A 24,085-nucleotide genomic window follows, 5' to 3' on the forward strand; every position below is an offset into this window, starting at 1 on the left:
AATGAAAACTTGATCATGACACTGCCTGGTTTAAAACCATTTATTTCCCATTATTATAAACCTTAGTAGGGTATAACAAGATCTGGACGCAGTTTATTTACGGCACTTTTGTCTCTGGCCAAGCCCTTTCTCACCTTTGTTTCAGCCTTCCCCAACACTTTCGTTTCCCCTAACAAAGTGCATTATTTCATACCTTCATGTTTTGGCTCAGACTACTGGTTCATTTCCCAGAAATGCCTGTCCTACCTCCGTCCTTTCCACTGTCATGTTTTACATGGTAAATATCTCTGCTTTCAGTACCTAATTCAAGATTCTCTTCTATATGGCCCTTTCTAGGGTAGGAATATAAATAAATAAGTACCTGTGAAGTAGAAGAGAAAATAAGTCTGCTATGGTAAACTTCAAAAATTAGTGCAATTGATATCAAAGTAGATCTCAGAATAAGATACAATACCAGAGATAAAGAGGAAGATTAAATAAAGATAAATGGGGCAATTTACCAAGAAGACAGTAACAGTTCCCATAATGAATTAACCTAACAAAAGACCTTTAAAACACATGAAGCAAAAATTATATATTTGAAAGGGTAAATAGACAAATCCATAATTATATATAGAAGCTTCAACACTTTGCTTTCAGAAATTGATAGAACAATTAGATGGGAATTCAATAGGGATATAGAAGGCCTGAACAATACCATGAACCAACTGGACTTAATTGACATTTTTAGAATACTATATCCAACAATATTAGAATACACATTTGTTTCAAGTACACATGGAGCATTCATCTAGATAAACCATATTCTGGGCCATAAAACAAACTTTAACAAATTTAAAAGAATTGAAATCATACAAAGCATGCTCTCTGATCATAATAGAATTAAACTAGAAATCATTAACAGAAATATATCTGAAAACTCCCTAAACATTTGAAAACTATACAACCCACTTCTAAATAATTCATTGGGTTAAAGAAGTGTTAAGGTAAACTAGAAAATATTTTCAATTAAATGAAAATGAATAGTCAACATATCAAAATTTGTAGGATGCAGCTAAAACAGTGCTTAGAGGGAAATTTGTGGTTTTAAAAGCTCATATTAATAAAGTAAAAGGGTCTCAAATTAATGATATAAATTTCTATCTTAAGAAATTGGAAAATAAAGAAAAAATTAAATCCAAAGTAAGAAGAAGGATGCATAGGAACTAGGATAACTAAAACAAGTTTGAAATAGAAGCACAAAGTTGGAGGAATCACATTACCCAATTTCAAGACTTACTATGAAGTAACAGTAATCAAGGCAGGGTAGAATTGGCAAAAAAAAATAGACACATAATTCAATGAAACAGAATGGAGAATCCAGAAATAGACCCACAATTATGGCCGGTTAGTTTTTGGCAAATGTGCAAAGGTAATTCAATGGAGAAAAGATTAGTCTTTTCAACAAATGGTGCTGCAGCAATTGCTCTTCCATATGCAATAAAATGAACCTGAATCTTATAACTTATACCTCAAACCTTATACAAAAATTTAATCCAAATGGATAAGTGAGGATACATAAGCACTGTGATGGTTTGAAGTGGTACATACCCCAGAAAAGATCATGTTCTTAAAGCTAATCCATTCCTGTGGGTGTAAACCTATTGTGGGTAGGACCTTTAGATTAGGTTATTTCAGCTGAGATGTGCTCCAGGCAGGTCTTAATCCTCTTACTAGAGTCTCTTATAAGAAGCTGAGAGAGAAGGACTCACATAGAATACAGAGAGAAAAGACACAGAGAAGCTGAGAGAGAAAAGCCAGAGAAGCTGAGAGAGAAGCAGCCAGAAACTGAAAACAATGAAACCCAGGAGAGAAGCAGTGGACATGGCCATGTGCTTGCCATGTGACAGAGGAGTCCCAGATCACCAGTAGCTGGTCTTTGGGGAGAAAACATTGATTTGGACATTTTCACAGCCTCAGAACTATAAACTTGTAAGTTAATAAGTACCCATTGTAAAAGCCAACCCATTTCTGGTATACTGCATTTCATCAGTTTTAGAAAATTAAAACAAGCACCAAAATATAAAACTATGAAACTTTTAGAAGAAAACAAAGGAAACAATCTTTGTGACCTTGGGTTAGGCAAAGATTCTTTAGATACAACACAAAGCACTATTAATAAAAGAAAAAAATTGATAAAATTGGACTTCTATTTGATTTTTTTTTACTCTGCGAAAGACAATGTAAAAGAGTGGAAAGGCATCCCACATATTGGGGGAAAATATTTGCAAATCATATGTTTAGCAAGAGTATATATAAGACTCTCAGGACTCAAGAAAATAAAGAACTAAAAAAAATGGGCGGTTTGAACACCTTACTAAAGAAGATACATAGATTACAAATAAACACATGAAAACATGCTCAACTTATCAGTCATCAGGATAATGCAGACTAAAGGCATAATGAGATATTTCTATACACCTATTAGAATAGCTAAAAAAAATAAAGGAAGAAACTGGCCGTACCAAGTGCTGACAAGAACTCTTGGGTTGTTGGTGGGAATGCAAACTGATACAGCTACAATGGAAAATAGTTTAGCAGTTTCTTACAAAGTTAAACATATACTTAATATATGATCATCTAGTCCCAGTCCCAGGTATTTAACCAAGAGAAATGATTGTCACAAAAATGTTGTCACAAAAAACATATATGAATATTTTATAGTGACTTTATTCATAATTGCCTCAAACTGGAAACAATCCAAATAGTGACTAAACAAACTGTTGAATAGATAAACTGTGGTGTATCCATACGGAATATTACTAGGGGAAAAAAGCAAGCAACTATACATACAAGTACGTGAATATATCAAGTGCTTTATGGCAAATGCAAGAAGCCAGATTCAATAAACTGCATACTGTATGATTCCTTTGTATAACATTCTGGAAAAGTCAAAGGTGTAGGGACAGAAAACAGCTCAGTGATTCTCTGGGGTTAGGGTTGAGGAAGCAATTTACAGCAAAGGGACACAAGGGAAATTTTGGAGTGATGGAAATATTCTATATAATAATAATTGGAGTGGTGATTATATGAAGGTATGTGTTGGAGATTGTTCCGGTTTGCTAATGCTGCCATTATGCAAAATACCAGAAATGTAATGGCTTTTATGAAGGGGATTTATTCAGTTACAAATTTAAAGTTCTAAGTCCATAAAAACATCCAAACTAAGACATCAGCAAGAGGATTCCTTCACTGAAGGAAGGCTGATGGTGTCCGGAGTACATCCAACAGCTGGGAAGGCACGTGGCTGGCATCTGCTTGTCCTTTGCTCCTGGGTTGTGTTTCAAAATGGCTTTCTCCAAAATGTCTCTAGGTTTCTGTCTTTGCTCCTCTCTTCCAGCTCCTACTGTATGTCCTTGCTTTTTTCTCCCAGGGTGTTTCTCTCTAAGCCTCTGGGTGTTCTCTCTTAGCTTCTCTTGGGCAAACCCTGGGCTTCATCTCTTAGGTTAGCATCTCCAAATGTCCTTCTGTCTGCATCTCCAAATGTCTCCAAGCATCAGGCAGCATCTGTATAGGCTCTTGAGCTCTGTTAAGTACTCCAGTGAACCAGTCAAGACCCACCCTGAGTGGACAGGGTCCACACCTCCATGGAAATAATTTAATCAAAGGTATCACCTACAGTTGCATTATTCACATCTCCATGTAAATGCTCAATCAAGATCACACTGTAATAAAAAAGGTTAATAAGTCTGTCCCCACAAGATTGCATTAAAGAATATGGCTTTTCTGGAGGACATAATAGATCCAAACCAGCGCAGAGATTGAATCATGTCCCCACACAAAAGACATGTTCAGATCCCAACCTCCTGTCCTGTGGGTGTGAACAAGACCTTTAAAGATGTTTTTAGTTAAGGCATGTCCAAACTAAATGACCATGGGTCTTAATTCAATATGGCTGAAATCCTTATAAGCAAAGGGAATTGGATACAGAGCAAACCCACAGGGAGCAGCCAGAAGCTGAAAGTCAGTGGAACCCAGCAGAGAATGGAGACTATTATCACCATTGCATTTCCATGTGACAAAAAAGTCAAGGACCCAAGAATCTATGGCAGACAGTCCCAGGAAACATTAGTCTTCAGAGAGAAAGCATTGCTTTGCTGATGCCTAGATTTTGAGCTTCTATCCTCAAAACCATGAGCCAATAAATTGCCATTGTTTAAGCTAACCCATTGTATGGTATTTTAGCAGCCCAGAAGCTAATACAGTATGTGTCTTAGTATCCCATGCTGCTATGAAAAATACACACAGCGGGTTGGCTTAAACAACAGGAATTTATTGGCTCATGGTTTCAAAGTCTAGAAGGCTTGCTTCTTCCCAGAGTCAGTAGTGTTCTGATTGCTGGCAATCCTTTGGGTTCCTTGCCTTTCCAGTCATACAGCATGTCCTCTCTTTTCTCTTCTGGATTCCTGCTCACTTCAGGATTTTGGCTCTAACCTGTGGCTTTCTCTGACTATATCTGAATTTCTTCTGCTTATAAATGACTCCAGTAATAGGATTAAGACCCATCCTGATTCAGTTATCCTCACTGTAACTAAAAATAACATTTTCAAACAGTCCTATTTATTATGGGTTCACACCCACAGGAATGGGATTAAGAACATGTTTTTTCTGGAGTACATAACTCAATCTACCATAGTATGCATTTGTCAAAACTCAGAACTATATTATACCAAAAGTTGTGATTCTATTGTATGTAAATAATATCTCATAAACCTAATTTTTAGCAAAATGACAAAAATTCTTCACTTTTAAAATTCTTGTCCATTGAATTATATGACTTTATAAATCTTATATCAAGAGGTAAAATCCATTTTCCACCACTTAGAACTTGTCTTAACATTGTGACTTGATTTAGCCAACTGAATGTGGCAGAAGTAAAGGTATGCCAATTCTAAGCCTAGGCCTCAAGATGACTTCTATATTTCCACTAACTGTACTGGACTCTGTGCCTGCCATACTAACCAGCCAGGCCAGCTTTCTGGAGGAAGAGAGACTTGTGGCTTAGTCAACCCTGGTTGCCGCACAGACCATCAGCTCTCTCTTAAAGCTGAACCAGCTTAGTGACTGGCATCTGACTGCAGGTGCATGCGAGAGCCCAACTGAGATCAAATGACCTGTCCAGTTGAGCCCAAAGTGTTTATCCACAGAATCAAGAACTATATAAATATGTGTTGTTTTAAGCTACTAAGTTATGAGGTGGTTTGCTATGTATCAATAGCTACCTATAGGAAGGTTTCATTTGAACTGTATTTGAGCAGATGACATCTGAACTGTATTTTGAAGAATGAAAGGACTTGATTTTTATTTTTTTAATTTTAATCTTTTTTTCAAGTTCTTTTCTGGGGGTGGGGGGAGAAAGAATTGAAATAGGTATTACATGAGGTGAGAACAGTATTTAAACAAAAATCCAGCAGTGAATAAGGGTGTACCCTTTTCAGAGACCTGCAAGCAGTTCAGGATAACTGGCTCATGGGGTGAATGAGATTGTTTGGCTGGACAAAAGGCAGCTAAATAATGTCAGGGTAGACTATAGAGGCTTTGTATAATAACAAAGTTATTTTAAATAGGGAAGAGAGGGGGCACCATCAGATTTGCATTTCTGAAAGATTCCTACTGCTGATGTGGACTGGGAAAGGTTAAAACTTAAAAAGCAAGGAGACTGTTGCAATTGTCTGGGCCTGAAAGGAGGTGCGTGGTGCAGTGTGGGAGCCACCACCTTTTTTTCTGGTTACTGTGTCATTTTTGCCACCATATTTCAGTTATGCAATAGAATATAAATTGAGTTTGACTAAAACATCTTTTTCCTTCTTCTTGTCTATTCTCCCTGTGGTCACATAGTATCATAGTGTTTATTCTTTTCCTTAAGCCTTTGGGACAATGGCACCAGATCATATGGAAGAGAATAGAGTTCCTGCCGTAAGAGGCTTACAGTTATCTGGAAAGATGCCACATGTGCTGGAGAAATAGCAGGAGAAAGGAAGAAAGGCATGCGAATTGGTGTCAGATGGTCTAAGGGATGCCAGAAGCAAAGACTACTAAAACAGTTACTGCCTATACCACTCCTTTGGTATTTGACTACATAATGCCAGATTTTGTTACTTAACTTTTCCTGTTTTGATGCATTGTCTCCACCCGGGGATTGTGTAATTGTGAGCTTCAAAAGCAGAGATCACATCTTCTATTTCTGTGTCTCCCCAGATGTCAGTTACCATAGTGCTTGCCACTTAGATGCTGAAAAAAATACTACAATAGCTGACAGGGTTTCTAGTCAGTCAGGTTCAGATAGGGTCAGGTATTTTCCATAGCCTTCTGCTCTAGACCAGAGTGGGTGTTGCCATCTTAAATGTGGTGGCCTGGCTATAGGCCAGGACTTAATTGATGATCCTTCCTTTTTTGCCAGCCACTGTTAAGTACAACAGGTCAAGAAAAAGTTCATGACACTCCTTAAGAAGACAGACATGGTGGCTCTGAAGGTTCAGTACCTACAGCACTGCAAAATGCAGAATGCCAAGGATACGCTGCGGACGTTGGTGCCCTGGTTTTGTTTGCTCACATCCTGAAAGCTGTGGTTCACTTGGATTCTGTTTCTTATTTACCAGTGGGTGTTTTAACACACATCCTACTGTCCTGGGTCAACTGTCTCAAAGATTTTCCTCAGTATTCTTAATTTTATAGACACATGCACAAACACACACACACATATATTCTGAAATTATAGACAACAACAAAAAAGAAAAGAAATCATCAATTTTCCAACAACTCAGAAAATAAAAACTTTTAAATTTTTGGTGTACATTTGTTGTGTTGTATATATATTTGTGTGTGTGTATATATATATATATATATATATATATACACACACACACATACACACACATGTACACACACATACACACACACATATATTTTATACTGTTCAAATTGTTTCTTCCTACTCTACAATATACCAGAAACATCTTTACATCTTTTCATGTCAGTGTGCTGCCACCACATCATTTTAACATTTGTCTGGTATTCCATTGTGTACCATGATTTACATAAACAATCCATTTTTTGTTGGTTTGTGTTTTAGTTTGCTAAAGTTGCCAAAATGCAATATACCAGAAATGGACTGGCTTTTAACAATGGGAATTTATTAGCTCATAAGCATACAGTTCTGAGACTGTGAATATGTTGCATCGTCAGATGATACCTGCTTGTCTGTCTGACAGCAAGGCTCATGGCACCTTCTGGTCCTTCCCTCCCAGGTTTTGCTTTCAGATTCTGGCTGCTCCGTCTGTGGCTTTCTTTCTCAGCTGTGTATTTATCTTTGCTTCTGTGTCTTTTTCTCTGTCTTCTGTGTGAGTTTCATTCTCTTATAAAGTACTACAATAAGAGGATTAAGACCCACCTGGGGCATGCTTCAAATGAAATAGCCTAATCAAAAGGTCCCATCCACAATAGGTCTACATATACAGGAATGGATTCGTTTTAAGAACATGATCTTTTCTGGGGTCCATAAAACCTCCAAACCATCACAGCTTGTTTCCAAGTTTTGACCATTGTCAACAAAACTGCTATGAATTCCTTTACACATAAATTTTGGGACACTTCTTTGATTTTGGCTTGGGGTATATCATAAACATGGATTTTCTGGGGCAAAAAACATGCACATAAAGTTTTTACCAATATTTGTGAAATTGACTTCTAGATGTGTGAAATCAGTTTGTGGTAGAATTGTTTTTTTTGCTAATCTATCTACAAAATTTTTAATACTGTCTATAGATTTTTTTTTTAAATTTCAGAAGTACAAAAAGCAGAAAATAGAAAATAAAATGTCAGCCAAGTGCCTTGTTTGTTTGCTTGTTTTGTCTGTTTCTTTGGTTTGGTTTGGTTTTCTTTTTTGTTCTAAGTGTGTCTGGAAAATTCAAATTAAATTGAATAAACTTGACTCATGATAAAGCCCCCTTTTACTTCCCTGGGGAGAGGCAATGGAGCATCCACAGATCCTGATATTAGCTATTACAATTTTGGGAGCACATTGAAAACTGACTGCATTTCTCAGGGTTACCAAACTTTTTCATTACCTGTCAAAGCTTCATTTCAAATACACCCTAAGGTCTGTGTATACCCCATTAGTGTTTGTGATGTTTCCTACATTTGTTTATCTTCTCTAATGCACATTGCAGTCAAAAGATGAGTATACCAACTCTGCAGTTAAATTCACTGCCCTATTCCCTATGTGGGACATGACTCCCAGGGGTGTAGATCTCCATGGCAATGTGAAACATGACTCCTGGGAATGAGCCTGGACACGACATCATGGGATTGAGAAAGCCTTCTTGACCAAAAAAGGGGAAGACAAATGAAACAAATTAAAGTTTCAGTGGCTGAGAGATTTCAAATGGAGTCAAGATGTCATTCTGGAGGGTATTATGCATTATATAGATATCTCTTTTTAGTTTTTAGTGCTTGGAATAGCTAGAAGGAAATACCTGAAACTGTTGAACTGCAACCCAGTGGCTTTGATTCTTGAAGATGATTGTATAACTATATAGCTACATGGTGTGACTGTGTGATTGTGGAAACCTTGTGACTCACACTCCTGTTATCCAGTGTATGGAAAGATGAGTAGAAAAATGAGGACAAAAATTAAATGAATAATAGGGAGGATGGGGGAATGGGATGTTTTGGGTGTTCTTTTTTACTTTTTATTCTTATTTTAGTTTTTGGAGCAATGAAAATGTTCAAAAATTGATTGTGGTGATAAATGCACAACTATATGATGGTGCTGTAAACAGTTGTTTGTACACTGTGGATGAGTGGTATGTGAATATATCTCAATAAAACAGAATTTTTAAAAAAAGATGAGCCATGAAAAATAATGTGTCACATATTAGAAATTGCACAAATTGGGGGCCAACAGAACAGGATTCTAGTATTCTTGCTAGCCACAGCTAAGCGAGTTACTTAACTCACATGAGACTTTGTTTTCTTACTGCAAATAACTCTATAAAATTGTGTAGATGGTGGTAATTGTGGGAGGGAAAGAACCTGTAGAAAGCATTCATTCATTATGTACCTTGTGCCTCATGCTGTGTATATATTATCTCCCTAATTAGGTATTTTTCTTCCTTTTTAAAGATTAGGAGACTAAGGTACAGATACATGAAATAAATTGCCCAGGTCATACAGAGAGTAAATTACAGATATAACATGTAATCTAGGTCTGCCTGACTCCAAAGCTCTTCCCTTGACATGAGCATGTAAAATGGTGGTATTTTCATTTTTAGTTCCATGATTATTTATTTAACTCCTACTATGTGCCAGGCACTGTGTTCAGTCCTGAGAAATAGTGGAGAACAAGTTAGATATGGTCCTTGCATCATGGTCATTGCAGTCCACCAGGGGAACGAGGCATTTAAAAGTTAGACACAATTATTTGAATTCCTGCTGTGATTGTAATGAAAGAAAAGAACAGGGTGTTGTGAGAGAATAATAGGGGAGACCTAATCTGAATTGGGTGGTCAGGGAAGACCTTGCTGAGTTTGACACCTGGAGGATGAATAGAAATTCATCAGGCAAGGATGAGGGAAAAGCAATTAAACTTTCCAGTGATGGAGCAGCAGAAGATAGGCAGCTGATCCAGCTGGTCACCAACAAGGCTCTTCAGGGAATGGATATGCCCTGTTGATGGCTATGATCATTATATAGCTTTCTAGAGGAGGGTTGTGGTCATGTCCAAGTATGTGGTATTTCCTTAATATGTTATGCATTGGAGAAAGTCCTGTCCAGACATGGAAGTGGCCTCTCCCTTCCCTTGGAAATCCTGTCATGCCATCCAGTCTGGCAACTTCCCAACCTGTTGCCAATCAGACCTGGAGGATTATTGGCCCCAGAGTGTGCAGTGAAGCTCATATTGTTCCTTGATTGTTTCTCCATGTTCTAAGATCTGAAGGGCAGAAAGCTACAGTATGTCTGGGCACTTCTGTCCACAAGTTACTTTCACTTTACATCTGGAATTTAGATCTCATGCTAAAGATGGAGGCATCCTGGAGAAAAGTTGCTCAGTCTTTTTGACGACCTGTATAATTATAGTCTCAGAAAACCCAGAAGCATTAACTAAACCAAGTTGCTATTCTGTATAACAATGGGAAAAATTAAATGGAATAATCTTTCTCAAAATTAAACTACATAGCCTTTCTGGAAAATGGAGAAATGAAATGAACTGATGAACCTTTCTGCGTTAGAGAGAGAAGAATGAAATAGAGTCACCCATCTGGATAATGGAGGAAGGAAGGAAGAAATTGAGTTACATTTCTGGATGGATGGAATAAGAGTAAGTCATCTTTCTGGATCATGAGGGAAGGGATAAAACTGAGCAGCTTTACTGAATAACAGGAGGCAGTCCAGAAAAGGAAGCAAGGTAGCACCTTCAGCCCATAAGAACTAGCCAACAGGAAGAGGTATGAGCAATGACAACTTCTTGTGTGGCCACTGGGTGCAAACAGGAAGCTCATGCTGGTAGCAAGAACCAGTCTGGGGAGGCAGGTGCCCCGGAATTTGTTTATTTCCAAGACCTTCCATTGCTGTCCTATATGGCTTGGGGCCAATGGCCCTAACAAAGCTTCAGCTACCATATTGTTAAAATAGAGTACATTTGTAACCTTCCCAGGCTTTCATGGTTACATAGATATAAAGCCGGCAACTTCTTTGAATGGCCCAGATGAAAGGACCTAGGAAAATATATAGCTCACAATAATCAGCTTGAGGATGCTGAGAGTGGGACAATTTATTTAGTCATTTAGATTTATGAGATGTTAGAATCAGAAGGGAAATTAGTCACATCCAGTAAAAATACTTCATTTTACAGTCAAGGGAACTGAGGCCTAGAGCTGGGAAATGACTTGTCCAAGTTCTCACAGGCAGATAATGATAGAACCAGGACTAGAACCCAGAATTCCAACTCCCAGAGCAGTTCTTTACAATGCCAAACTTAAAGCCATCTCATAGGAATAGGGAATGTCTTTGGCTAAAGCAGTTGTGGTCTAAATCAGAGAGACAATGGAAAGATGAAAGGAAATGAACACATTAACATTTAATGAAAGTCTTCTATAAACCAGGCACAGTGCCAGATATTTTTACATATATTTTAACCTCATTTATTCCTTATAAAAATCTTATGAAGGAGGTATTTTTGCCTTCCAGCTGTTGAAACTGAGACTGTAAGAATTTAAGTAACTTGTCTTGGGTCACAGAATGTGGCCGAGCCAGTATTTAAACACAGATTTGCTTAAAGACAGCCTGGGCTTTTTTACCCTGGCAAACTGGAATCATCAACTGACTCTTAAGATCACAGTGATGTGGTAAAATCTGGGACAGAAATTAGGTAAGATTACACATCTGCCTCTTCCTGTGGTGAGTAGGAAAAGGAGGAGCAGACAATTCCTTCCTCAGGCATGAAAACAGGGCAATGAACAGAATATTTACTCTCTTTTCTGAAGTCATAATTTGTGTTGTGGGAAATTATCATTGGGATAATTTTATGGTCTCTGATCTCATCTTGGGTACTGTTACTGCAGATGGATATTTTCCTTTTGGCCCATGTAGTCTCTCTGTTCATACGAATAACATTTTTTCCCAATCTAATCTCTTAAGTGTGGTTTTCATACAAATTATTTTTAAAATTTTGTGTATGATTTAATTTTGGAAGACCATTGGCCAATAACCATGAAATCCTTTTCGTTACTGAAATCCTTAGATGCCAAATTCTTCAAGAAATTAGATCACCTTCAGATGAATTTTTAATAAAAATTATGGATAGCATGAATAGCATGGGTATCTTTGGGCTCTTGGCCAACAAATGAACCGTGTGTGTAAAAGAAAACAGGCTGACAGTTTTGGACTCTAGTTCCATGTGGCCACATTGAGCATTGACCTCACCAGTGATTGCCTAAATTAATTGCCTCTCGAGTTGTGTTCTGTCATCACGGAAAACTTTTCCCAATTCAAGCCATGTGGGTTGAAATGAGAAAACAAAAGCAACAACTGTTTCCCACACCCAGAAGCCCCTTCTGTCAGAGATCCCTAGTGGACCCAAGAGAGCTGTTAGCAGTTTGAGAAGGGCTGATCATCATCGCATACCATACATAGGTGGAGGGCTTGTTATTCTCAGTCTCCCGCCTCTGAGAGGATACCCCTATTGTTTCTGAAAATGCTGACCAGGACCCACACTTCCAACTAAAATTCTTCTACCCCTAACAGCAGCACAAGCAGCAGCAGAAGCAACAGCAACAGATAAGTGTTTTGATGAATTGCAAGATGGATAGGGCTTACAGTGCCCCCAGCCACTCTGATACCAAATGCCTTTAAGATACAGCCTTTCCCATCCTAATCTACAAAGGAAACAGGAAAAAGGAACTTAAAACTCCCTGTGCTCAGACAGAAATGAGACTGTTACAGCTTGCTTCTGTACTGTTCCTTCTTGCCTCTAACTTGTAAACAAGACCTAGTGGAACATGCAAATGGAAAGTCACAAACCTCTGGGTTTTTGAAAGGATCCTTGGGACCTCATGCCTAGCTGTGGAAACTGGATGGAGAGATTTGGGGAAGCATGGACTCTTTAGCCGGCTTAATTCTCTATGGAGTCAGTTTGCTCCTTTCTGGTAAGGTTTGGCTTTTTTATTTTTAATTTTAACTTTTTAAACAGTTAGTGACTTCTGGGCTTTCTTACCAAATCCTAATGCTGATTAGCAAAGGATAAATGTGGCATAGACACGTTTTTTCTAACTTTCCTTTTCATATGTGTAATGATTGAATTGCAAAGGTTCCTGGGGCATGAACTGAATTTTTCTAGCGTGTTGCTTCTGGGTGATTGTCCCCTGTGTTGCCATAGACTCTATGAGTACTGACTAAGTCACCTTATTTGAAGAGACTCACTTGCTATGGTACATTATTTTCTGTTCCTCATTCTGGAGTGTTTCCTTGTTACAAAAGAAGAAGAAGAAATCTCGTTTTACCTGCTTCAAAGAAAATTTTCAGTAATTTTTAAAAAATGAAATTCATGCTAAGAATTTTGAGGGTCATATGTATATACCAATAAATGTAAGGTACTGTATAGATTGTTAAATGAGAACAAAAATGCTTTTCTGTAATGATTTTAAATGTGAGTGCTGTTTTAATTAAAACAGGCAAATTCTAGGCTCTTTGCTTTTTCTTATTGTTGGGGATGAGAAGATTAAGGCTATATAATTTTTGTTTTATTTAAAAAACATTGGTATATCTATCTATGTATCATCTATCTATCTATCTATCATCTATCTATATAGTTTGTAAAGTCTATATTAGCCCAAGGAAGCAAACATGTAAGCCATTGCCAAGATCATCAGACACAGGAGAGTATTGAAACCTGTTATGGAGTTGAGTCTGGTTGGTCTGAATGTTTATAGATTTAGTGTGTATGTTGCTCAGATTCTCTAGTGAGTGATATATCTCTGTGGCTCACTCACCCTCTGTGACACAGACTGAAAGTAGAATCAAAACCTGAAGTGCAAATTACAAATATGTTATAATCATCTTCAGACCCTTCGGGTTAAAAGCATTCTAATTATTGCAATGAAAATTGAATTGATAGTGGAAATAAATTTGGGAAGGTTTGCTGAATTTAGTGGTGTGGGCTATGTTATATTAAGTAAAAGAATTTAATCCAATGATACATAAGTGTCTACTATATTACTTTTGCATTTTTCTACGTGTTTGAAATATTTCATTATTAAATATGCATACAATTACAAAAATAATCCAGTAAGAGAACAGAACTGCATGTAAAGTAATTTGTTTTACAGATTTTTGGTTTGCTCTCAATAACATATTATATCGAGGATTTAACAATATTGTAAAAATCTAAGTTTGTAACACAAATTGCTGAAAATAAAAATTAATCTGAAATGGTTTCAACATTTATGTAGCAGTTTACATTAGAGTAGAAATAATGCTAATTTCTGCAATAATATGCACCCTTAAACTAATTATCATCATTCCTTTTTTGGTTTGCTTTTGTATGTGTGTGTGCCATATTTATCAGCAACATGAAATCTGGAACTGATTCCATATCAGGGATTGTAGTTATGCAAAGTCTAGAGATAGTTGCTCTGTGATACCTTGTAAATTAAAGAACGCATGAGCACACAACGGTTAACTCACTTTTTCCCCAAAGTTACAGCACTTTGCAATATAGACTTAGAAGAGCTGTCACAAAATCAAACAAAAAAATTATGCGGCCAAAATAATTGCTCAAGTGTCTAGACATTAGTTCCCTGAAAGCACAGCATTGACTTCAACAGTCAGAGGCCCATGGAAAAGGGAATGATGCTCTTGTTAAAAGGGAAGGGTGACACTAGTGAGGTTAGTTTCTGCGATGCCTCTTGTGTTGAATCCTAGCTTACATTCCTGGTTTAAGCCACATGAGCGTGAATGCCCAAGGTTTAGTGATTCCAAGAACCAAACCTGGTCATGTCTATAGCCACAGGAGCCTATTCTTCAAGCCAAATTCCACTGATAGATTACAATAATGGAGCAACGCCTACAGGTTAATTTCTCTACTCCAGTGGTTTGAGGCTCATATCTTTTTTCTGAATCAATGGAACTGGAAAAAAAAAAGCCACATTTGCCTCAATAAAGATGGCTCTGAGTGTCAGAGATGCTGACCTGTTGGAGAGTTGGAGGTAGTATATAGTTTTCAGAAACCTCTCCCCAAACTCTCCTAGATTTTGGTATATTCTCCTCCCAATTGAGAATCACTGCTAATTTCAGCTTACAAACAAGTTCTAATAGATAAACTAGTTTTCTCTACTCCCGCTTCGAGGTGTAGAAACAGAAAAACAGAAAAAAATAAATTACTCTTTTTGCTTTACTGTAGTATGTCTTATATGATCAACAATGATCCAGTGGAAAGTCTCTAATAGCATGGCTATTTATCTCTTTCCCATCTCATGTGACATTTTAAATGACAACTTGGATTCAGAGATAGCAGACATTTTGTCTGGGATGGCAGAGGAAATGTAGTTGCCCCAAATGGAACCTCCTCATTAAGGCTGGTCTTGGAGAATGGCTAGTGTCAGGTCAGAGTAATCAAGGGTAAAGGTCTAGAAGCTGAGATCAGAGGCATCCCTTGGATACTTGGGCTAGTTCTCAGAGGGAAGATTTTTGCTTTCTTCACAGATTTGCAACCTTCCAAGGTTTGTCTTTATTAGGAAGTCTCAGCATTTCCCTTTCAACTCTACTCTTAGAGAGCTTCCTGGAGGAGTCTAGTTCTTGTCAGTCAATCTCAGAAGATTATGTTATATCCTCTGGGAGATTCACATGGGTGGACTTCAAATTCTCCTGACACCACCAATTTGTCTCCTGGGGCTCTTTCCCTCAAAAGATAATGTGTGATTGTGTCACTTTATTATTCTCTATAGATGGCCTACTGGTTGGAGCACAGAATTAGGATTCAAATAGATTTCTCAGGCTGGAAAAGTGGCCCAAAGCCAAAAGATAAATGTCAAAGTAGTTAAATGTCAAGTTGTGGATTTTTGTTAAAAAAAATAAGTCATGTATGTTCAATATGGGAGAGACCTGGTTTGTTGAAAGTTCTTGTGTGTGATCCTAGGTTTTGGTGGCATGCAATTTGTGAGAGCCAGGACATGCTCTGCTTGCTGAAAAGGTAATGCAAAAGCTGTAACAGGTTGCATTAGTAGAAATGCAATGTCCAAATCAGAAATGGTAAAAACCTCACTTCACTGTACTGCTCTGGGCACATCTATTAAACACTGGGGACAATGAAAAATCAATAAACATAATAGGCAAGCAGGAAAGTAAGTGCTTTAGAAACCATGCCATATAGGAATATTTAGTCAGGAAAAAAGAGGTGATGAGCCATTTTAGGTGTTTCCGTATAGAAAACACCATAACTTTACATTCTGTTTTACTGGCTCTAGGACCCAGGGGTGGAGGGAGTTACACAAATGGCAGTGTTTGGCTTTATTGTTGGAAAAACCTTCTAAATACTGGGAAAATATTGGATTGTCACACTCACAAGAAATGAACTCCCTCAGTGGAAAGTGTTCAGGCAGAGGCTGGGTGATCGCCTGTTAAGAATGTAAGAAGAGGATAGAATGGGATGGTTACCACCCTCCCTTTCACATACTTTCCACTCAACTGTCTGTCTGTGGCTCCTCACTGATCACTTAACAGGTGGATAAGGGCTCAGAAAGGCCACCAAGAACTTTGCCCAGAAAACTGGGTGTGTTTCCAGAATGTAGACCCAAAAGTGATCACACTGAATTTTAGCTCAATCAACATGTCTTATGAGAAAAAAATAAAAATAAAAAAAGCACATGCACATACAACCTTCTTTTGAACTCACTGCTCTGTGGGACTTAAGGTATAGTTAACCAAGAATTCTAGAAAAACAGTTAAGAGCATGGCTCTTGAAGTCACAGACCTGGGCTTAAGGTCTTGTGGGCAAGTAAGATATGACCATCCACAAGTTATTTAATTTCTGTAAGTTGGTTTCCTCCTGTTTTAAGGATAAGTATACCTATTTCCCAGGGTTGATGTAAGGATCAAATGTGATGATGCATGTAAAGTGCTTAGTAAGTATTTTCTTAGTAAATGAAGTTAATGTAATCAAAAGAGAAGGTGTTGCTATGAAGACTACTAGCTAGTTCAGAACTCTTCTAATCTTTTCCAGTATGTAAGGAAACCACTTACTGCTCATAGAAGGAGCCTCCCCTCCAGAAGACATCAATATGATCCAGGCGCTCATATTCTGTGCTGGCCACTCCTTGCTCAACAAGCCAGAATACTTGTCTTACTATCCAATGCTCCTCCTCACTTTTCTATTTATCCTTGCTCATGGCCTTTCTACTTCAACCAGGTTCATCTCCACAATCTAACTCATTCTTTCCTCTCAGCTCTTGTTCATGCTGTTCCATCCATTTTGAAATGGCATTTTCCATCATTCCAAATCCCACTTTGCAAACACATTTTAATTCAACTTTTCTTGACCAACTGTTCCTCATGACATTCTTCCTCTTACGCTGAGTTCCCTCACCATGCAGGCTGTGTCTTTGAGCTTTAGACATGTAGATTTAATGCAATTCATCTCTAAATACTTTGATGACATATAATATTTCTCCTCTATTTTCCATAGTGCATAAATTTAATATTCAGAAATATTTATTAAATGGAATTTAGTGCTTCATAGTAAGAAACTTTTGGTACTCCACAATAGACCTGATAGAAGGAGGAAACTGTTGAAAGGGTTTCAGCCACATTGAAATAATAATAATAAAAAATTTCATATAAATTGCAAGTAAGACATTGTCTTATGTTAAATATTTGATGTCAAAGGAAAATCTTTTTTTCTTTTCTTAGCTGTAAAACATAAAACTACAAACCAGTTACAAAAGATACAAGCATGAAAGTGAGTTTAACCAGGCCTTTACTTAATCTTACATATTGTGCATTGTATATTACCTGTAACATAGGCATGCTTTTCTTTCAGCAGATATTTATTGTTATTTTATGTCTACCATTCATTCATTCATTTATTCATTTGCTCATCTATCCTTTCAGTCAATGCAGACTTACTGAGAGCTTACTATTTGCCAAGTACTGTACTGAATACCAGAAATACAAAAAAGAGCCATTTTTCCCCTTGATGAGCTTACATTTTAATGGGAAAGTTTAATATAGACAAATGAATTGTAAGATGTGATAAATTAAATAATAGAGGTGTATACAAAATTTGAGTTTTTCAAGGGCTACAAAAAATTTTATTGGTTCCAATGACACAAAATGAAATGAAAAAATCTAAATTAAACACAAATATTTGATTAAATGTCTAAAGACATATACATCAGCTTCATTAATTGTTAAATTCAATATAAATAAAAATTAATGACATTTGAAAATAATCTGTAGATTAGATTTTTATCACTTTGCAAGAACTCGGTAGATTAGATTTTTATCACTTTGCAAGAAATCTTTGCAAGAAAAATCATGGCCAAATGTAGTTATGTGTACCCAGAGCCAAGTGATTTTAAAACCAAGAAGGTATAAGGAAAAGGGGAAAAGAGCTTCCCATTAGAAGGAGCAACCTATAAGAAGAGAGATGTGAAATAGGGCAAGTTTGAGGAAGCTAAGGAAGTTGAGCAAGGCTGGAACATAGGATGGAGACTGGAGAATTAAAGTTGGAGTTAGATCTGGAAGGATCTTAGGGCATTTTAAGTATTTGTACTTCATTCTATATATGTTGAAGTTTAGCAGGATGTTTGTTCTATCATATCTGATTTGTGCTTAGGAAAATTCACTCTGATAATAGTGTGGAGGATAGATTTTCATGGCAGAGACTATATGCCAGGACCAACTTGGCGTCCTGACATTCCAGGCAGAAAGGCAGTGGGGATGAAGAGGAGGTATGAGAGAGGTTCAGGAGGTAAAACTGCAGTAATTGGTGACTGGCTGTATGTGATAGTTTGAGAGAGCAGAAGAATAACACTGTGCTGGGAAACATGGCAGAAGGAATTGGTTGGGGGTAGGCTGGAATGCAACAAATAATTATTTTGTTGATTTTGAGTACCATGTAAAGGGAGATGTTTTGCAAAATTTTGAGTCTTTGGAACTGAAGCTCAGGGGAAGGGGTTTGGGCAAGGGATTGAGATATAGAATTCTTTGGTTTATCATAAGCCCACAGAGAGAGTGTGCAGAGGCAGGGATGAGAAAGATTCTTGCACATAGCAAGATTTAAGTGAAGGAAGAGAAAGAGGAGATGGGCAAGGGTTCTGTGAAGAAGTAGCCAGAAAATCGGTAGGAGAAGCAAAGCCAATCAGATTCCTTTCCTGGTATTTTAGATAATTGGTGCTGTGGTAACTAAAATAGAAGAGTTTTAAGAAGGGACCAGTAAGGTGGGGCCAGCGGAGTACCAGCCTCTGGGCCTGGCATGGGAGCACCTCTTGCAGTAGGTTGTTTTAGAGATCCAGTTGCACTGGTAGCATTGGTTTCAGAACCAGAGGTGGAAGGGATGTCTGAGGATCAGCTGGCATCACTCCCAGCCTTCAGGAAAGGGAATGTCTAATGTTGCCTCCCTTATTTCTGGAATTTTAAACTGATAACTCAATTCCCACCAGTCTGGCCAGATTTCATTCCTTAACTCACACATGCAGAAAGTTTTTTAGATTGAGGCAGCCCTACTTTCCTCTAAACCCCACCCCCACTGCATCCTCTGTCCCTTTAGGAATCTGGCCATCTATCTCCCTGTGTTCCTTCCCAAAGGCTGCAGTCATAGGTGTGGAGAAGTGGATCTGCCAGATGGTCAGTGTCTTGACTCTTAAACACATCTGCTTAGGGGGAGTGCATTCCCACTGCCAGTGGTTCCACGCTAACATGATGTTGGTGTAACAAAGAGAGGGAGAAAGTTTAAAGACCAGACAAAGGAGCCAGTTGGGCAGTGGGTTGAGGGGCATCTTGGGCGGCTGCTGTTTGCCCTCTGCTTGTCACCACCCCTTGCCCAGGGCTTGACCAGTGAGGTGTGTGCAGTGGTCACACCCATCTCAGCAGATCTGTCAGCTTTCCCGCTTTTGTTAGAGGGTGATATCATGCTTCCTGGGGGGAGCGCTGGAAGACAATGCTCAGCCACTTTCCTCCAGATACAATAGGCGGAGTCAGGAAGGCAGTATTGACATTGCTGGGGCTGGGGAGGCACTCACTTCTCTGCAGCCATCAGACGGTGAACCAGCTTAACCTTGGCACATAGGGTCTGGGTTGTGCAAGACGTCTGGCTGCAGAGCCAATGGGGCCTCCACCCTGGGGACAGGAGTGCTTTAGACATCTGGGAATCTGGGATGGGCTTCGAATTCCAATCCCTGTGTTAAAAACAACCAAAAAACAATAATAGTACCAGTAAAAACAAAAATGATTACTGTAGATTGAATGCCTCTATGTGCCAAGGGTTTAGTATGATTTTTGATAGTTTATAACAGCCTTGCAGAATAGGTATTGTTATTCATCTTTTCTAACATATGGATCAGAAAGGTTAAATGACTTGCCCAAAATATAGTGGGCATCCATTATTTTGGACTGCCTAACATCCTTACTTGTTAAAAGCTGCCATGTTTTCCCTCTGTGTGATTCTGTGGACTGCCAATCACTGGGCCTTGCCTCCAAGCCTTAGGAATGGAGGCATGATTGGCAGAATGTCCCATCTATCTGACAACAGCATTTGGATAAATGGAGGGCACGTGGCCTAGCAGGGCCAGTTAGATTCTTTCTCTGGGAATTTATGAAGATTTTGAAAGATGCTCTCTTTCTTCATTGAGAACAATTTAAGCCTGGATCTACCAGTTTCCACTGGAAGGAAGCTGGTCTTTGGTAGGAGAGAATAACAGAGACAATGGAGCCAAGCAGGCACTCTGATATATAGCCTTGGATCCCATGGTTCTAGATCCAAGATCTATCCCTGCCACTCCCAGTTACATAAGCCAGTCTCCTTTATTTGCTTTAGGTTGATGTCTGTCTCTTGAAAGTGAGTCCTGATTGAACAGGTGGTCTCAGTAGGAAAAGATGGAGACAAGAGTTAAACAGGATGACCTGAACCCAAATCCTGGGCTCTTTCAGACACTTCACTGTGCTGTCTTCTAACTAGTATTTCTTGGTCACCTACCTCTGGTTCCTGAAAATGAAGGCAGATAACAGTATTTATTCATGTGGTTTGGGGAAAGATTTACAAAGAGATACTAGTTAGTATAGTGTCAGTATATGATGAGCACTCAGAAGTATCAGATGTTATTAATTGTTTGCTGTTAAACAAAGCTGGAGCCTCTTACGTCTCCTTATATCCTTTTGAAACACGTCTCCACCCATGAGGGCAGGTAATTCATATTCTAGGCCAGAGCTCCCTGGCTTCCCATGGGGAAACCTGACATTGGTACCCTAAGTTGGCTCCATGTTGAGTATAAGGAAAGAATTGCTTAGAGCTGGGGGTTCTTGGGCTTTTGCTAAGAGTATCCCTTGGAGGAATTCCTTCTCTGCAACTCAACTGGCTGGCAAGGTGGTACTCCCTGTTTTCTCCTGCCAGCTCCCAAATTTATCTCCTCTCTGGTCTTGACTTGAATAGAGGCCTTGTAATGATTTGTCAACTGTATATCGCCACCTCATGTATCCCAAACATATTAATTCCTAGTTCTTGACAATTTACTGAATCCAAGTGGAATCTGTCTCACCATTGACCAAGCTCATGGATTTCTGGGCCCATCCTGGAGTGTGTGTGTGTGTGTGTGTGTGTGTGTGTGTGTGTGTGTGTGGTTTGAAAATAATTCTGCCACCATTTTACCACCACCTTTTCTTTTCCTCTTAGATTTGATCTCTTTTTGTATCCAGCACCCTTAACATCTGAAAAGCACTTTCTACTCTTCTGGGGTCAATTTAGACACCCACCTTTTATTCTATTCACTGCTACCACTTCAGAATCAAAGGGAAGAATGGTAGGGCTGATTGATTGCAGTCAGCAGCTTTCTGGAGCCAGTGTTTGCCTACCTCTCCAGGCTTTATTGATTCTCAATTTCTCATGCTACATACTCCAGTCATACCAGTCTCCTTGCAGTTTCTAAATGTACACATTCAAGCTTCAGTGCCTTTCTGTATGCTGTTTCCTCTTCCCAAAATGCCCTCCTCATTCTCTTGCTAGACTCATCCATGCTTGGAAGTTTATCTCATGTGTTCTTTCTTCCAAAAAGTCTCCCTTAACCTCCTTGCATGGGATAGGACCCTGCCTTAGCCATGGCCTGAACCAAAGGCTTATGTGCAGGTAGATTATTTGAGAAGTGGTCACAGGAAGCAGAAGTGAAGGACTAGGGGAGCGGCGCAGTGAAAGGATGCATTACCAAGTTGGCCATTGCTACTGATTCCAGGTGCTTCAGACCTTCTGAGGAGCCTTATGAAATGAGACTCAGAACTGTTCAGCAGGAGACAAGAAGGGGAGGCATTCATCCCTCACTCTCCTCCCCCTTTGATCAAGGGTTGCGAGATGTGAGAATCTAGCAGGTTACTGTAGGAGTCCCGTGATGTGGTGCCAGAGAAAGTCCTAGAGGAAGAACTGCAAAGTACACACATGGGATCAGAGTGAGCTACTGTGAGATTATATCTGAACAAAGCTGGTAGAGACCTGCTCAGAAATGTCCTCTGTAGGAGCAGCTGGAACAAGAAGTGAGATGGGGAGGATTTGCATTGGTACCCAAGAGGTATGGGATATAGACACACTTAGGCTTGCCTCTGTCAAAGTATTTAGAATATTAAATTGTGTTTTATAGTTTACCTGTTTGTTTTGCCCACTAGGCCATAAGCTGTTTGGCCTTTCAATAGTCTCAGCACCAACATAGTACACTGGCTGTCAGAGAAGTGCTTTAATAAATACCTTTTTACTGGATTAAATGTTCTGACCCAGTGCTTCCCTAAGTGTGTTATATATACTTCTGCTGGTCCTCATTGTGGTTTTATGTGTTGCTTAGAAGAAGATTTTTAATTATAATATATATATGTGCATATGTGTGTGTGTGTGTGTGTGTGTGTATGTATCATATTAGCCATATAATTTCATGAATATACTTGCTTAATATAAGACAAAGTAAAAAATAGGGAGTTAATTTAAAGAAAATGGTGGTTAATAATATAATTGAATACTTGTACAGGTAGCATGTGGATTCAGCAGAAATCATGAAAGTGATGCATGAATGAATGCAGTTTGATCTAAATGAATGAGTTAGCCACTTTAAACCTGTCTCTAATCCTTTTTAGAGCTATGTATATGTGCATGTCCAAATAAATAATAGAAAGGCAATTTGACCATGTAATTGATACTATCCTAATGATGCAAACAAAGTGAAACAGAGTCTCATGATGATTGACCTGTCTTAAGGGACTGTCTTAGACTCTAATTTTGCTTCTCCCAGGAAACCTGGAAAGTGGAGATTGTAAATAAAATTACAGGTAAAATCAAGTTTACCCCTAGTACATACTGAACACCCCTCAATAAAGGGTAGAGAACCAGGCAATGCCCACCAGTGGGGAAATATATAGGAAAGTTATGTTCATTCCTTCAAAACTACATTTACTGAACCCTTTCTATATGCTGCACATCTGCTAGGCCTTGGAGTTACAAAGGTGGTTAAGAGAGGGCCCTGCCCTTAAGAGGCTTGTAGTCTGGTAGGGTGAGAAGCTCTGTCCTAATGGAAGCAGGCAACATATGTTGGGAAAATGGAAGCTGGAGTGAGTAATCCTGGGAAGGAACAAGGGTCCCACCAAGAGGGTGATATTTGAGAAGTCTGAGTAGGATTTTTCAGTATGGAAAATCAGGGGAGGAAGTGAGGAGTAGAGGCATTCTAGTCAGGGGAGAAAAGCATGGAAAATATGGAATAAAAGGTGGAAGAACCATTTGTGCAGAGGTTTATGTGGCTACACTCTAGGGTACATTGAAGGAAGTGGTGGGTGGGGTTGGGGAGCTGGGAAGACAGGTTGGGAGGAAGGTAATTTGGTTTGGGATCAGCTGAGTAGGCAGGGACAGAGGCACTGATGGGAGTTGTTAGGATGTAGGGTGGAGCTTTGTGATGTTTCCTAGACCAGTGTGGAAGACAAGAAGAGGGCAGTGGGGTAGTTCTGGGAATAACTACATCAAAGGGTGATATGGGTAGAAGAAGAAACTGAGGACCTTCAAGGAGATAAGCCAAGGGAGAAAGGAGTTTCAACCATGTCAAAAACTACAGAGACAGGAGCAGGGTATGGAGAGAGGCTGGATAGTTTGGAAATTAGTTGGTGTTGCAAAAACATCTTCAGTGGATGCATAGGGCTTGGACTGAGGAGTAACTTGGAGGTGAGGAAGTCAAGTAGGTAAACATAGAATCTTTTCTAAGGGATGTCCCACATTCTGACAGTTGCCTGTTTCCATGTATCTTTCTGTAAGCCTAATTATGAAAATGAACTGGTGGAAGAAGGGGTGAGGTCCTTCTCTCTGCCAACACCAGCCCAAGGC

The 24,085-nt window shown here is 38.9% G+C and overlaps 1 protein-coding gene across 3 annotated transcripts in view; it reads left to right on the forward strand.

Moving 5' to 3' along the window:
- Positions 1 to 24,085, forward strand: part of TEK (TEK receptor tyrosine kinase) — a 136,698-nt gene that overhangs the window by 15,043 nt on the left and 97,570 nt on the right. Inside the window, exon 1 of one of the 3 annotated variants that reach the window (XM_037798398.1) lies at positions 12,236 to 12,683. The exons of 1 other annotated variant lie outside the window; for it this stretch is intronic. In XM_037798398.1, the coding sequence (XP_037654326.1) occupies positions 12,632 to 12,683 (52 nt within the window). In that variant the 5' untranslated portion in view covers positions 12,236 to 12,631. Of the gene's footprint in view, positions 1 to 12,235; positions 12,684 to 24,085 lie in introns of those variants that run through there. One more of the 3 variants, XM_037798399.1, reaches the window with a different exon arrangement.

The sequence above is a fragment of the Choloepus didactylus genome, chromosome 10 (assembly GCF_015220235.1).
Source record: "Choloepus didactylus isolate mChoDid1 chromosome 10, mChoDid1.pri, whole genome shotgun sequence".
Classification (NCBI taxonomy): domain Eukaryota; kingdom Metazoa; phylum Chordata; class Mammalia; order Pilosa; family Megalonychidae; genus Choloepus; species Choloepus didactylus.